This window comes from Xiphophorus couchianus, chromosome 4, assembly GCF_001444195.1.
Source record: "Xiphophorus couchianus chromosome 4, X_couchianus-1.0, whole genome shotgun sequence".
Classification (NCBI taxonomy): Eukaryota; Metazoa; Chordata; class Actinopteri; order Cyprinodontiformes; family Poeciliidae; genus Xiphophorus; species Xiphophorus couchianus.
In genome coordinates this window covers 13,479,590-13,496,154 of record NC_040231.1, presented here as the reverse complement: position 1 = coordinate 13,496,154, position 16,565 = coordinate 13,479,590, and the positions used below count along the sequence as shown (strand labels likewise).

General features: G+C 38.0%; 1 protein-coding gene across 1 annotated transcript; it reads left to right on the top strand.

The window, feature by feature from the left end:
• The first annotated feature begins 146 nt into the window (after positions 1 to 146).
• On the top strand, positions 147 to 14,842 carry LOC114143802 (putative hexokinase HKDC1). The gene is made up of 21 exons (XM_028016130.1): positions 147 to 356; positions 2,099 to 2,261; positions 2,362 to 2,519; positions 2,616 to 2,738; positions 2,820 to 2,915; positions 3,072 to 3,171; positions 4,759 to 4,942; positions 5,039 to 5,194; positions 5,273 to 5,506; positions 6,623 to 6,764; positions 7,674 to 7,827; positions 7,962 to 8,101; positions 8,238 to 8,357; positions 8,456 to 8,551; positions 9,636 to 9,735; positions 9,961 to 10,073; positions 11,019 to 11,155; positions 11,277 to 11,432; positions 11,537 to 11,624; positions 13,621 to 13,766; positions 13,865 to 14,842. Exons 1-21 carry the CDS (start codon positions 294 to 296, stop codon positions 13,998 to 14,000), a joined length of 2,805 nt encoding a protein of 934 aa, XP_027871931.1. The 5' UTR covers positions 147 to 293; the 3' UTR covers positions 14,001 to 14,842.
• Positions 14,843 to 16,565: the final 1,723 nt, after the last annotated feature.

The following is a 16,565-nucleotide window of genomic DNA, read 5'->3' as shown; positions in this document are numbered from 1 at the left end:
TTTTAATAAAGTTGCATCTAACAGGTGAAAACAATGCACTAATAAACTTTACTCCATTATGACTCAGTGAAACTACAGGAGGGATGGACTACGTGTGATGATGATGACGATGGCGATGGGGGGGATTGGCTTGTTAATCATTGAGTTGGTGCAGAGGTTGATCACGACTCAGAATGTGTAGAGATAACATTGAACAGATTTCTCTATTTTAGTCATTTCAGTTTCTCTCTCTGCGCTCTGACAGGTGCACAAACGAACCCTCAGTTTCTGTGATTCCTGTTTGGACCGTAAAGATGTTAGCCGTCCATCTTGTCTCATTCTTCTTCTCCAAACTTCAGGAGGATCCTACTAAGAAGGTAGGAGTTTCTTCAGTGAGACTCGGAAGAGTTAATGCATTTTGTTTGTTTATTTACAACTTGATGATGTAGAGGAGCTGTGTAATAACTGCATTTAGTTAGCGGTTTAGTTCAAATTATTTAAAGCTCTTCTTTCTGTTGCAGTCCTGTCTTGGTTTTCAGAATTTGACTGAAAAGACATGACAAAAAAATATTCCTAAAATTACAAATATTTGTATTAAAGCTGCTTTACATGCCACCTTAATAAAATTAAGAAACTAGACATATAAAGTCGCACTGTAACAAGGTAATATCGTGCTGTAATCATTAGTTACTGTGTCACCATTGGTCCTTAATGATTAACATCTCCCTCTCTCTCTGTTTCTCACACACACACACACACACACACACACCGCTGCTCAACACAGTCATTTAACTGCTGGTCTTACAGGGACAAAGTACCGACACTCCCAGAGAAGATGCACGTGTTTAAATCAAGCAGAGATAGCACATTAGTAATAACTCTGGATAGCGAGACACGGTTTCATAAACTCATGAAAAAAGTCAGATTTCAACAAGTTACGTCTCCAAATAAATGTGCGCTACGTTTTCATAAATACTAAGCTCCTAATAAAGTCTTAATTTTAATCTATGTACACGTCTTTATCCTGTTTTATCTCAAAGTTTTTTCCTGTATTTTTATTTCACTCCAAGTTCTCGAAGTAGTCATGCTCAGTGTATATATGTGGATAAATGAATCGCCATAGTAACCAGTAGCCAGTTTGGGTCTCTGGTTTTTCCACGCTTACCTTTAAAGCCACATTTTTTATTTTAGTTATTATATTTTCTCCAATTAAAGCTAGTTGTCTCTGCTGAAGCCAGGGAAGTACCATGATGCTGCCACCACCGTGTCTCACCTTTACTGTGGTGTGTTCAGCTGAATGTGCAGCATTATTTCTCAGGCTGCCATCTCCTCCATGGATTGTGGCAAACTATAAATATAACTTCTTGCTTCTTATCTAGAAATTCCAGTTTTATAGAGTTCATCTGAAATTGTTGTCCTGAAAACAGATTATCCGATTGAGACGTGAATCTGTTCATAGTTTTAATCATTCCGGCTGCTTTCCTGAACAATGTTTTGATTATCTGTGCCACACATTTTCTGTTTTCAAAAGAAACGTCAGATTATGCTGAGATGAAATTACACACAGGAGGACTCTTTAAAACTTTTATGTCTTCTGGAGGCAATTGTTGCACTAAATTTATTTAACAGCCCCAGACTGAATAGAAACGGATACCACACTTGTGAATATTTGCAAAAAAGAAGTTAGATAAGATGAAAATGAGTGCTAAATGCGTTGTAGGTATTCACATCTTTTGGCTCTGTAGATATTAACTTTAAAACAAAATTGTAAATATAAGCTGTATTTAAGTTTGAGGTTAGTTTGTAATCAGGAAAAAATAAGATAAATAAAAGAAGGCAAAATAACGCATCAATAAACTAATGAGTTGTTTTGATGTTTTTGGAAAACAATTTCTATTTTTATTGGCTAAATACTTTGGTAGATATTATAAGAGTTATATTTGTTAGGAGATGCTGCAAAAATATTTATTTAAAATTAATTTTTTTAAAAATTAAAAAAGTCAGGCTAGACTCAAAATGCACACAAAATAACTCTTCCAGTTTTGTGTAAAGAAAACCAGTGGAGCTCACTTCCCTTTAACTCAGCTGGATTTCTCCTGCTGTTCTTTTCTCCGTACAGGTGGACAGGTTCCTGCACGCGATGCGTCTGCAGGATGAGCAGCTCGTCGACGTCTCAAACCGTTTTCTGGCTGAGATGAAGAAAGGACTTTCAGCAGAAAGTCTGGCCGCTGCAGCTGTGAAAATGCTGCCGACTCATGTCCGCTCCACTCCCGATGGATCAGGTTAAACGTCTCCACATAGATTAACTAACTAACTAAACTGTGGACTGCAGAAGCAAGGTGATGGACTTTACTTTGTCCCGGTTTCTGTTCACGCCTGCAGAGAAAGGACAGTTTGTGGCTCTGGATCTCGGAGGCTCCAAGTTTAAGGTTCTCAGAGTGAAAGTCAGAGAGGATGAGGGGATTAAGAAGGGAGGAGTGGAGATGGAGGAGAAAACTTATCCAATACCAGAGGAACTGCATGAAGGGAGAGCTGTTGAGGTAAAATAAAATAATAATGTTGGTCAGGTTGCAAGCAGAACATGAGCTGAGGTCTTTTCTTCCTTCTCTCTCCTTTGTCTGGTTTCTCATCTGTAGTTATTTGACCATGTCTCAGAGTCTCTGAAGGATTTCCTGCATGAAAAGAACATGAGTCCAGAGAAAAAGCATCCGCTAGCCTTTACTTTCTCCTTCCCATGTGAGCACCCTAGTTTGGATCAGGTAGGATGTCCTCCATCCACAAAAATCTGCTTTGTGACGACCCCGAGTTCATCCCTCTTGTTTACCGTTTCTGCTCTGCAGGGATTGTTGTTAAGCTGGTGTAAAAACTACAAAGTTCGCGGCCTTCAGGGGAAAGATGTGGTCCAGTCTCTCAGGCAAGCCATTGACAGAACCGGGGTACGGCACAAGAATCCACCACAACGTTTTTATTAGTAATGCCATTGTTCATAAAAACCCTCAGAGGAAGCTACAAGTTTTATTTCAAGCTTTTCGTCATGTAATCCTCCATCATGCAGCTTGTGTCTTAATGTTTTTCTCTCCTGCGCGCCACAGGATATGGACGTAGATGTCTTGGCAGTGGTTAATGACACTGTGGCGACCATGATGACCTGTGGGTTTGATGACCAGTGTTGTGAAGTAGGACTCATTATCGGTAAGACGAACATTCGCATCGTTTCAGCCGATACCTTTCAAATGTTTTAAAATATACCCAGTCTTCTTATAATTTCAATACAAGTTATATCGTCACGTTTTGTTGTGGCCTGATTATAATGGACATAAAAGGTTGAAAAATATATTTGTTATTTCCAAAGGCCCATCAAGATTTTAACCTCAGGTCCAAAATATAAAAGCAAAGTGTATCAATCTGTTTTTTATCTGTTTCATTTCATCTATAAATAAATATATTAATATTAGCAATAAAAAGAGAAAGGAAATAATAATTATGTAAAAATAATTTATAGGTTGTTCTTATCCGGTTACAAAATAAAGACACTACAAGACATCTTTAGGAATCCACTGACTCCTCCTAGTGGCCATTGTTGATATTACGCTGTTAGTAAAAAAAATAGTTTTTACATTTTCTTGCTAAAGTGTCTTTACCTTTTTACATCCACAAACTTAAATGTATTTTACTGAGATTTTATGAGATTGACCAACACAAAGATGTTCATAATTGTGAAGTATTATACACACATACATTCATGAGGCATGTTTTTGCCAGTTGTTTGCAAAACAACTCAAGCTCAGTGAAATTGGACGTGCATGCTTTGACCTAAACATGTCCACAGTAAATCCAGGTGTATATTTGCGGTCATTGTCTTGCTGGAAGGTGAATCTCATCCCTGATGTGAAGTCCTTTATGGTCTTGTTTGTAGCTCCTTTCATCTTCCCATCAACTCTCACTACACTGTAAATAAAACGTCTCTAATTTACGGTAAAACACCGGCAGCTGTGGTTGCCAGAAGGTAACCGTATAAATCCGTTTATTGCCATATATATCCGATAAAATACGTATAAATACAGATTTTACCGTATAAATATTTACCATAGTTATACTGTATATATAAATATAAATATTTTTGCCATATTTATATATGGTAAAATCGATATAAATACAGTTTTATTCTTTACAGATTTGACCATAATTCTAGATGAAAATATTTTCCATACAGGTGAATATTCTGTATTTAAATATATATAAATACAAATTTTACCCTATAAATATTTACCATATTTATATGCAAGATGTAAATATGGTATATATAAAATAAAATATATATATTTTTACCATATTTATGTGGTAAAATCCGTATATATACGGTAAAATTCTGGCACCAACAGCTCCCTCTATTTTACCGTAAATTAGAGACGTTTTTAAGTGGAGCTTCCCCACAGCATGATGCTGCCTCCACTATGAGTCACAGAACAGCTGCATTTATAATGAGAATAAATTACACACAGATGGACTTTATTTACTATTGGGAGTACATTGAACTAGATTTAAATTAGGGGCAGCAGAGTTAAAGAGGGCGCATATTTCAGATTTTGAAATCATGTATTACTTCAGCACCCTTACCAAATTGAACGTTTTAATTTTATTTCATCACATAAAACTACATCAACTTGCAGTGAAACATGAGTTTGCAGTGTGAAAAATGTGAAAGATCTGCAGTGATGCAGAGACACGCGTGGCTTCGTGTGTATACGTTTGGTGCAACGTGTGTGTTTGTGGGCATAGGAACCGGCACCAACGCCTGCTACATGGAGGAGCTGCGTCACATCGACCTGGTTCAGGGAGACGAGGGCCGGATGTGTGTGAACACCGAGTGGGGCGCGTTCGGAGACGACGGGGCGTTGGATGATTTTATTACTGACTTTGACAGAGACGTCGATGCAGCCTCCCTCAACCCCGGAAAACAAACGTTAGACAAACTCTTCTCTGTTTCTTCTTATACGACGTGACTCTGGCTCATCCGAAACTCTTTTTATACCTTTTCCCAAATGCTTTTTCTTTGTAGATTTGAGAAGATGGTCAGTGGGATGTACCTGGGTGAACTGGTGAGGCTGGTTGTGTTGAAGATGGCTAAACTGGGACTGCTGTTTGATGGGCATGTGTCAGACGCTCTGAGGACCAAAGGGAAAATAACCACTGCAGATGTGGCAGCAATGGAGGAGTAAGCCCACTTCATATTTCTGCTTCACAATATCTGGAAACTGCCCGAACTCTAATAATGTGCTTTTTTCTTCTTTAGGTACATAAACGGTCTGATAAACACTAAGGAAATCCTGACTCGCCTGCAGTTGACCCCTTCACCTGACGACTGCGTCGCTGTTCAGCAAATCAGCACCATTGTGTCCTTCAGGTCCTCAAATCTGGTGGCGGCGGGGCTGGCGGCCATATTAACCCGGATCAAGCAGAACCGGAACCTGAGAGGACTGAGAATAACAGTCGGCGTTGATGGCACTGTGTACAAAACACACCCACAGTAAGTCGTCATGGACAAAAATCACACTATATGGACAAAAGCACAGAAATGACTTATTCTCAAGGCAGTTTAGGACCCGATTAAATTCTGAAACAACAAGCCATTATTTATCACATAAATATTTGTCTTTTGCCCTGTTTTTGCAGCATTTAACCCCTTTGTTATATTATTTTAAGGGCTTTCTTATATTCTGTTATTGCCTGTTTTGTGACTCATTTGATTTTACATGGATTTTTATCAGTTGTCTACAAGCTTTATGTCAGATTTTTATAAGAGTTTAAAAAACATAAATCTTTTGAATCTTTTTGGGGTCTTTCACCATGACAGGTAAAATTATTATTACTTAAGAGTTAAATATTGAAAAGATTTAGTCTATATAACATACAATGCCATGCAGAAGTGCTTATACAGCTTCAATATTTTCACATTTTGCTGCAGTATTGTATTTAATTTGGATCTTACACAGAAATGCTTTTCAAACTTTTTTTTTGTTTTTTTTTTAGCAAATATAGAATCACATTTTGCTTCATTTTTAACAGCGTGCCTCATCATCTCCACTCTTCAACCGACTGAAATTGTTGTTCATTCCCCCGGTTGCATAAAGAGCATCAGTTCTTAAGTCTTGTAACAGATTCTCAATTAGATTTTGGTCTGGACTTTGACTAAGCCCTTTGAACATATGATTATTGTTTGATCTAAACTATAATCTACACATTTTTAGCGATTGTATTTCTAGTTGTGTTCTTGGTGTTCTTGAATTGCAAGAAGTCAAACCTCCTCCCGTCCCAAGCAATAGCAGTTTTTGATTTGGGCAGATGCCCAGGGTGGCATTAGAAAGGGAAAAGACACAGAAGAACTTGAAAATAAATTATATGATTATATGCATGTGCAGTGGAGTAAGTATCTGCTTTTTGCTGAAAAAAAAAGTCCTGAGAATTGTTTGCGTTTTAATTGGTGGAGGGGCAATTAGCATATCAGGGCTCCATTCCTGGTCCAAAGTTTCTTTGATTTGCTAAAAAAAAAAAAGCATCCCTGCAGCATGATGCAGCTGTCGCCATGTTTCATGGACAGGGTGGTGTGTTGCTGCTTCACTCACACACTTTCACACTTCTTCAGGTATCCTAAGCGCCTCCATAAGGTGGTGCGGCGGCTGCTTCCTGATTGCCAGGTCAGGTTCCTCCTCTCGGAGAGCGGCAGCAGCAAAGGCGCTGCCCTCGTGGCAGCGGTCGCCCAGCGCCTGACATCACAGAGGCGAAAGGTCAGACTGCTTGATCAGATCAGATTTAGGTGTCTGTGTACTTTTTCTTCACAGGTGAACCAAAAACAACCCTCCTTGGTATTGACCCTTTGGAACTGCGTCACATAATCATTCGAGGCGCCATGACAGACGTCGGAAGTGTAGGAAGGGAGTGTTGAACAGAGCGACTGAAGTTGTTTTTGACAGTTTATTAATGGAGTCCATTTGTTCGAGTCGAGCTAATTTGTCTGTGAACGTAACACACCTGGTTGAGGCTCATAGTCATAGATGGCGGTATTTATAAAAGTTTTAGTTAGCTTAGAAACCCATCAGTACTTCCTCCCTCTTTTAACGTGTTGATCTAATTACCGATTTTGCCTGAATTCACACCACATGATTTATTTCACTATTTCATAAACCCCTTACACCAGAGAAGTCTTACAAACGTACAACAGACGAAACGCTATCCAGTTTTTTTTTCCATACATGCTAGGCTACATGATGGTGCCACTGTCTCCATGGTTACTAATGGTTATACACTTACCTTCTCCGTAATGCGATATTTAATATCTTTCTAATCATGCTTACGTTTTACAAGATAATCTTCTTGCCTTGTAAAAAGTGTTCACTGCAAATCTACGATTACACCGACAGCAGACGGCCATTGCTACTAACGGCTGCTATCTGTGGCCGCCATATTTTTTCTCATTAAAAGTTATAATAAAATGACAGGTTGGGTTTGCATCCTTGTCTGTTTGTGCAGCCGACCGCGCATCATCCTGTGACCATTTTAAAGTGAGATCAACGAAATAGAAGCAGTTTTAGGTTACAGGCGCATTGGTTGTTTTGACGACCGTCATGGCGGAGTTCTGGAGAGCGTGGCGTCACGTGCAAAGGGAGACCTGACACGGTGTTTCTCTGTTCCTGCAGGTGGGTGAAGCTCTGTCTCTGTTCACTCTGAACCAAGAGAAGCTCCAGCTGGTGAAGTCCAGGATGAGGGAAGGCCTGGAGGCTGGGCTGAAGAGCAAAGGCTGCACCATTAAAATGCTTCCCTCTTTCGTATACCACACACCAAACGGCACAGGTGTGAAAATAAACTGGTCTTCACCCCGACATCCCACATTCTCCAAGCGACACACAGTTCTGTCTACCATCTTATCGTAATTTATTTCTAATATAAAACATTTCAGTCCTCATCAAAATTCTTTTGTTTTTCAGAGCGTGGGAAATACCTTGCCTTGGATCTGGGAGGAACGAACTTCAGAGCTATGCTTGTGCGATTTAAAAGACAAAAATCTCGACTTTACCATAAAATTTACACCATTCCCTTGGAGATAATGCAGGGAACTGGAGAGGAGGTAAGGCAAGCCTTTTGCCATCATGCAAACAAAATAACTCTACAGAGAAATAGACAATCGTATATCAGCTTGTCTAAATAAGTTTCAGTAGAAGATAAAATCCAGTTCAGTGATTTGTCAAATCTTTTTCTCTCAGTTGTTTGACCACTTGGCTCAGTGTGTTTGTGACTTCCTGGACTACATGGGGCTGAAGAAAGTTCGCCTTCCTGCAGGATTCACCTTCTCTTTCCCCTGTCAGCAGTCAGGCATTGATACAGTAGGTGAACCTGTATCACTTTGAGCTCTGTTAGATTTACTTAAAAAAACAAACATCCAGCATTATTTTGTTATTTAAATGATTGTGTAACTTTGTAGGGCACATTGGTGAGCTGGACCAAAGGCTTTAAGGCTACGGACTGTGAAGGAGAAGATGTTGTGAACATGCTCAGAGAGGCCATCAAAAGACGCAACGTGAGTCCAAATAACACAAACTCTTATTATACAGCAAAGATTGGACTGGAATGCATGTTAGGGTTGCCAAAAATATTACTCAAGTTAGAGTAGCTCTTCTACGTCAACATATTTTACTCAATTAAAACATTTCAGCCACATTTAGTTGTGTCAACTACCTTCTACTCTTTAAGTCTAATAAATTTAGTGAGTTTTAGATTTTGAACCTAAATGTTAAAGATAAACTTACAGTAGTAAGTTGTGTTAACTTTTATATTGTGACTTCCTGGACTACATGGGGCTGAAGAAAGTTCGCCTTCCTGCAGGGAATAAAGAGTTGAATTAACTAGAATTTTTTGGTTAACACTTAAAAAACCTGAAAGAAGATAAAGACAAGACTGGGAACTATTTCCCAGAATGCTTAGCTTCATGCTTCTGTATCCTGAGATGGAAGTGCGTTTTCCTTGATCTGACTCCTGTGTTTTATTAAGTTTGCAAAGCTTGAGGAGAACGTTTTGTTCACACTAAATGTTTCTGAGCTGAATTTATTGTGATGTTTAATAAAATTCATTATCAGATTAGAAATTTTGTTCATGCAAATTGAAACAAGAATTTAAATTATTCTAAAGTAAAATAACCAGTTATTTTACTTGATATTGTGAGAGAAATGTTGCTCTTTAACTAGATGAGGGCAGTTTTTTTCTTGCATATTGTGAAATAATTATTTAGTTTAAATTGCAGCATTAAGACTCACGTAAACGTGACACAACAACTGGAGTCTTCATGAGTGTTTATGAATGTTGTCATTCTTTTAATGTTCTTTTAATTCAACTTTGCATTAATAGTGTCATTATTTAGCGAATGACACTTTCATGAAGACTCCTTCGTGTTCATGACAGTGTTATATCAGTCTTACGCACACCCCTTCAAATAAACCATTTAACAATCAAGATCTACTTTGTGTCTGTCTGTCATAAAATCAAAATAATGTTTTGACGTTTCTAATGTGTCAAAATCTAAAAAAAATAAACCCCAGAGGTGTGAGTATTTTTGTAAGGCATAACTAATTCAGTGACGTGTGTGTTGGTGTTTTTCATGCCTTCAGGAGTTTGACTTGGACATCGTTGCTTTAGTCAACGACACAGTTGGGACCATGATGAGCTGCGCCTATGAGGATCCTAAATGTGAAGTTGGAATGATTGCAGGTATGTGACAGAGAGTCTCTACGAATAAAAAACATTCTGGTTCATCACTGGGACTGTGGTTATGACAGCATGAAGGTTTGTAGAGAGGCGTCAGCTCTGGATTCAACCTAACCAATTGAAGAAGGAGCATCATAAATGGCTGATATGATGTATTCCTACTGGGAAACAGTGAAAACGTTTGGTGCAAATGCCTAAACTAAAACCAGCTGGTGTTCTGTGTTTCAGGAACAGGCTCCAACCTTTGCTACATGGAAGAACTGAAGAACATCGAGAAGCTGGAACAGAGCAACGGCATCCTGAAGACAAATGAACAGACGTCGGAAGGAGAGGAAGGCGAGGTAAAGAGGCAGATTGTAGGAAATTAGAGGGATGAAGAGATTATATTCATGCTAATGGAAAAGGATTAGGGGCACTGAAAAAAAAATCCGACTTCTACGTCTTTAATATAAGATTAAAGACATAACTTTGAGATTAAAGTTTGAATTCTGAAATTGATTAAATCCTGAATTCTGAGATTAAAGTCTGAAATCTTTTTGTTGAGGGGCCCTAATCCTCTTCCATACCTAGAGGATTAAAGGATGAAACAATTAATTGTCTTTATCGTGATGAATTCACTTTTAAAATAATTGTCAACTGGGCGTGCTGTGGTGGCGTAGGGTTTTACCGTGACCAACGTTTGTAGGCCTTGAGTCCTCGACGCGGCCGTCGCGGGTTCGACTCCCGGACCCGGTGATATTTGCCGCATGTCTCCCCCCTCTCCTGTCAGCCTACTTTCATGTAAGGGACACTAGAGCCCACAAAAAGAAAAAAAAAATTGTCAACTAATTTAATTATTGATTAATTGTTAACTGGAGTAAACAATCTCCAAAAAGGCCATTTGCTAATGAACATCATATAGGTTTAACCTAAAATTATATATATATATATATATATATATATAATATTTTGTGCTTAAGATAAAAAAAATCTTTAGTCTATGAAAATATTCTACCCAGAACTCCTCAATTTTAGCTTCAGCCAGTTCAAAAATCTCTTATTGATCACCTTTTTCTATCCAGTTGTTAATCGGAAAAATAATAAATAGGAATTGAATTATTTGTTTCTTTTTCATCTTTTAATGTAGTTTTAATAGTGCATAAAAAGGGCTTAAGTGGTTAAATAAAAAATCAACAGGATGTTCCAATTTTTGATCCGAACAGCTGATTAATCGTCCAAATAATCGATTACTAAAATAATAATTAGATGGAGCCCTAGTTAATGGTTTAGTTTTTGTTTGCTTCCAGGCTGCTGTGAAGTCGGACCTGAAGATGTGTGTAAACACAGAGTGGGGCGGTCTGGGCGATGACCGCTGTCTGGAAGACATCATCACACCTTATGATGCCGAGGTGGACATGCACTCAGTGAACCCTGGAAAACAAAGGTCATCCAATATTCCTCATTTATTATTATTATTCTCCTTCCAGCAGCAGAGACATGCAGAGCCTGTTTCTCCATGCGAATGTGTTTGTTAGTCAAGTTACTTTCTTCTGCTTCATGTTCAGGTTTGAAAAGCTGACCAGTGGAATGTATCTGGGTGAAATCGTCAGACAGGTTTTACTGGATCTGACCCGAAGAGGCCTCCTGTTCAAAGGACACGTCACCGAAACCTTAAAAACCCCCGGGATATTTGAAACAAAATATCTCTCACAAATAGAGAGGTAGCAGAAGCGGATTAGGAATATTTCAGGCGCATTCCCAGCTGGGTTTTTCTTTTCTTTTCTCCAGTTTTAGATGTTTGCTGCTTTGTGTTTCCTCTGCATAGCGATCGCTTGGCTCTGCTGCAGGTCAGGTCTATTCTGCAGCAGCTGGGGCTGCACGGCACCTGTGACGACAGCATCATCGTCAAGGAGGTATGAAACAGTTTTCTAGTTTTCTGAAGGGAACGGCAACAGGTTTCTGTAAGTAGTTTGGTCAATCATACTTTAAATCTTGTGTAAAACATTTAAAGCCTGTATTTGACTGTAAACTGATTTTTTTTTTTAAACTAATAGGTTCAAGTTTTTCCACTTTTTAACACCTAGTTTCCTTTTTTCACTCAAATGTCTCAGTAAAGTTTTATAGGTTTCATATTTATTAACTCCTGGAAGAGGAAGATTATTCTTAATAAATGAAGATTACTAAAACATTAATCTGATATAACGTAGATCAGGGGTCTGCAACCTTTTACAATAGCTCGTCATAACTTTGACTAAAAATTAGAAAACACCCGTTAATGTTTTAAAATATAGATATAACAAATGCACGGTGTAAGCAGTTTTTCACTGGATTTCCAAAAATAATGGCATGAAAAGTACCAATAAAATGTTTTAGATCTACTTTTTTTCTACATTTTCCAACCAGAATACAAACAAAGAATATCCATCCACTTTTATGTTGTTCTTTATTTTAAATCTTGGAAACAGGAATAACATGGTGGTTCTTAAAAAATGAGAACAAATTTCCTGCACTAGATATTTGTCCTTTCTTTTTTCAAAAAGCCATGTGACATTTATGGCTGTAAGTGAGTTTTATTTGTCTGTCCTCACAGCAAAATGGTTCGTTAGGTTGTAAAGGTTGCAGGTCAAACTCAAGGCCCGGGGGCCAAATCCGGCCCGCTAGTGCTTTTTATTCAGCCCTCTTGACTCTAGAGAGACACATAAAGAGAGCCTTCAGAAATATTGCCTAAATATTATTTTATCGATCAAATCAAATTAGTTTTTATCTGTATTCTGCTTAATGTGAAACAAGTTTATTTAACTTTAAGAAGGACTCATCGAATGCCTTTTTATTCACATTTTAATAGTTTTATTGACGAATTTTGTCACAACTGGCCCTTTGAGGTCATTTATGATCTTGATGTGTCCCAAGTTCAAATTTGAGTTTGATTTCCAAACATTTCCAAGTTTTAGGGTGTGGCTAATGGAAACCTCCCTTCCTTTTATGGGAATGAAGTAACCAACTAATCTGCAGTATGGAAAGATATGCAGCCAGAGATTGGCTGGTTATTTCCAGGTTACAGCTTCTGACCTGCAGAGTTTAGCACTTTTCCATTAAAGCCCTCGGTAAGTGTAACTCTTCACACTGACCTGAAATGCTTCCTTAAAATGTTCCTCTTTAGGAAAACACATGGAAATGTCTGATATATGACTCGAATAATCTCAATCCCTCTTGGAAATCAATATGTAAACAAAGTTCAAAGAAATAGGTACATTTATGGTTACATTTTTAACTTATCCAGTTACTTATTGGTCTTATTTTTTACAAGGTTTTTCTATTTTTACTTCATCTTTCATTTAAAAATGACACAACAGAATAGGTGTTGAGTGTCTTTGTACACTTTTAAGTTACATTTAATTAATTTCAGAACTTGCAAAAGACCAAATTATTAATACTTTCAGACAGGGGTGTCCAAACCTTTTGACACATGGACCAAAATCATGAGGTCAACAGAACTAGAGGGCCAAAAAAGATAATTTTACCTACTCAATAGGAACAAATAGAACAAAATGTAGTCAATTCTGAACAAAACGCTGGCTGTGTTTAGGAAAGTTTAACAAATTAACTAAAATCAGATTTTCAGTAAAAATCACAGGGTAGATGAGGTGCCTGCAAGACAAAGTAAAGAATTTGATTATTTAAAAACGAATAATTGGTGTAATAATTGGCGATGTTGCCAACTTTTTCTGTTGTAAGAAGATTTAACTTTACCTGTGATCATTTTTAGAAACAGAATGTCTCCATTTTTTTTTAGCTTCTTCAAAAATAATTGTGCAGCTTGATGCTGTTGATATTGAGTAATGTGTTTTGAGCAGTCGTGGTGTTATGTGTCTCAGCTAGCTGAAGATGAGCATTTCGATTGTTGTGCAGGTGTGTGGGGCGGTGTCACGTCGTGCGGCTCAGATGTGTGGAGCAGGAATGGCAGCAGTGGTGGATAAAATCAGAGAAGACCGAGGGCTGGAGCGTCTGAGCATCGCTGTGGGCGTAGACGGCGCTCTGTATAAACTGCATCCTCAGTGAGTTCTCTCTGCTGCTGCTGCTGCTGCTGCTGCTGCTGCTGTGTGAATCATCTGTTCATCGCTAAATGCTTTATTCTCTCTGCCGCTGCTTGTAGTTTCTCGCAGGTCCTGAAAGAGACTGTGGGGGTCATGGCTCCCCACTGCAATGTGACCTTCCTGCCATCAGAGGAGGGCAGCGGGAAAGGTGCCGCCCTCATTGCAGCCGTGGTCCGACAGAAGCAGGAGATGTGACCGTGCAGGACAGGAGATGATAACACTTCCCTAGAAACAACACAGAAGAGAGAAAAAGTGCAAATAACTTTCAATGTTAATAGAACTACACCTAAATTAGGGGATTTTTACATATAAGAGTGACTGTCTGGTAACTTTTATTATATTAAGGGACCTTATATACAGTAAATAGTCAGCATGCCCTGCCACAGGTTAGATTTGCTTCTCCTCCAACTTGTGAAAACTGTTTCTCTTCTCTTTTTATGGTTCAACGTGAGGTTTGTTTATAATAAACACATGCAGTGATCACGTTTTTAATTTCTTGTCATTCTATAAATCTATAAATTTCTAAATGATTAGGATTTAGAAATTCAGAAAGTAGTGAATCATGGTGAAGTGGAAGGAAAAGGACAAATTGTTTTCAGAGGATTCTCAGAAAGAAATCTGAATTGTGCAAAGTAACAATTGGCGTACTACATATATAAAGATCAGTTTTCAAATCTTGGAAATATTTTCAAATGGATTTCGATATAGGACATGTTTAGGCCCTTGTAAAGCTTTGGTTTTTAACCTTCTGTTGTACCTCTGTTTGCATGTTATTTAATTTCATGACTTCTTAAGGGAGTCAGAAGATTTTATTTAGGATTATCTGATTAAGGAAGATTAAATATATACACAAATCACAGTTTTCAGATTTTTTTGTTGTAAAACTGTAGAAGAACCATGTATAATTTCCTTTCTCTTCACAGTTATCTACTTCTCTTGTGTTGGTGTAATTCCAGCAAAATTACATTTGTTGGCTTTGACTTGACTAAATAGTTTTCTTTTGCAAGAATTGCTGTAAATATAAGAATTTAACTTTGTTTTGAACTCGTATTTGGCTGTTCTGTTCCTCCAAGCAGAGCTCTCCAGTCTCTAATCATCAGAGCGCTGTGGGAAAATGTGTCAAAGCTACAGCTGTGCGACCACATGCCTCTGTTAGCTGTGCACTGATTAGACTCTCAGTTTTCCTGATATAAGGGTTTATGTCGGGTTTTAGAAAGAGGAGGACACATAAACATTCACATACTGTCTATGGTTAGCATATGGTTAGATGAATTACATCTCTCTTAGGTAATGTATACTTAGAAACTCTTATGGTTACATTTGTTTTATTACTATTTAACATCTTAGATAAAGTAGCTTGTCAATGAATAAGCAATTTTTCCTGGGAGATTAATAAAGTATATTTTATTCTGGTCTATTTCCTGTGAGAACTCCAGTCTATAGAATAAGACGTCTCCTGCTTGTGCAAAATTTTATTTCTTACATTGAGCTGTGATTTCTTAAAGGTGGTGTATTATTTTAAAATTTGCCTAGAGTCTGGATATTAAAAATGTATTATTTCGAAACCTCAGTTCTTGGTTTGAGACTCAGTTTTGCATTAATGTTAGGAACAGGTAGTGAATTACAATTAATAAGTAAGCTGTTCGGAAGCTAACATGGACAAAATGTTATTGCAGAACCTACACTAAGACACTTAATTGTCAATATTTCACTTTATATGTTTAAAAAAATCTAATTACAGCAACTATTAGTACTCTTAGCCTAAAAAAGTCTCCATAAAATTAAATATTGCAACTTAAGTTTACATTTGGCTGCTCTTATGATAACATAAATGTAAAAATAGTAAGAGTAAATCTGGAAAAACAATAAAACTTGTGTAACTGAATATCCGATAAAGTCGTGGTTATGTCACTATGCATTTGTGAACGTGTGGGGGTTTAGTCAGCACTGATGAAGAGCAGGAGGAGGAAAGGAATCCTGCCGACAAGATTTCTCAACAATAACAACAAACGCTCTGTTCAGCTTTTTGTGGCTGATTCTCAGTGACCATTGGTTTGTCTGTCTGTGCTTGTAAGAATCTGAAAATGCACACAATTTCATCCATTTTATTAAAGTATTAACTGAACAAGGTGGTCTTAATATTGTGTTTACATGCTGTGTTACGATCCAAGTATAAAGATATGATGATACTATATTTGTATCCTAATCCACTCAAACCAGTGACAGATTAACAGTTTTTTGAAGATAAGAGTGTGTGTTTGAGTAAAGACGAAAGAAAATCCATTGCACCAAAATACAGATAGTGAGGAAAGACAAAGCAAGAAATGTCAGAATGAAAAGCAACAGTGGTTAATCTGCTAGGGATTAAAATGTTAGAGTGTTACCAGATGAGGGCGACGTCACACCTGCTAATCCCTCACTGTCCTGACCTACTGTCTCCCCGCTGAATCACACACGCAATGACGCTGCAGTAATGCTGCAATCAGAGCTCCTGCAGAACCCCCACACTCTGAACATTTCCCCCTCATCTCATAAATATTTCACCTCCAGCTTTAAGATCTCTTTCTTTCAATCTGATCAGTCATTCCTCAGGGAGCAAGGTGTCCGAGTCCCTTTGTGTGCAGAACAATGCGTGCATGTGTCTTTGCTTCCTATTCAAACCGACAATAAGAGCTTTGACACACATTCACTGTCGGTCACACATGCACATAAAAACAGATACAGTTTCCAGCAGAGAGGCAGAACTGAGCTGCTGGTTCC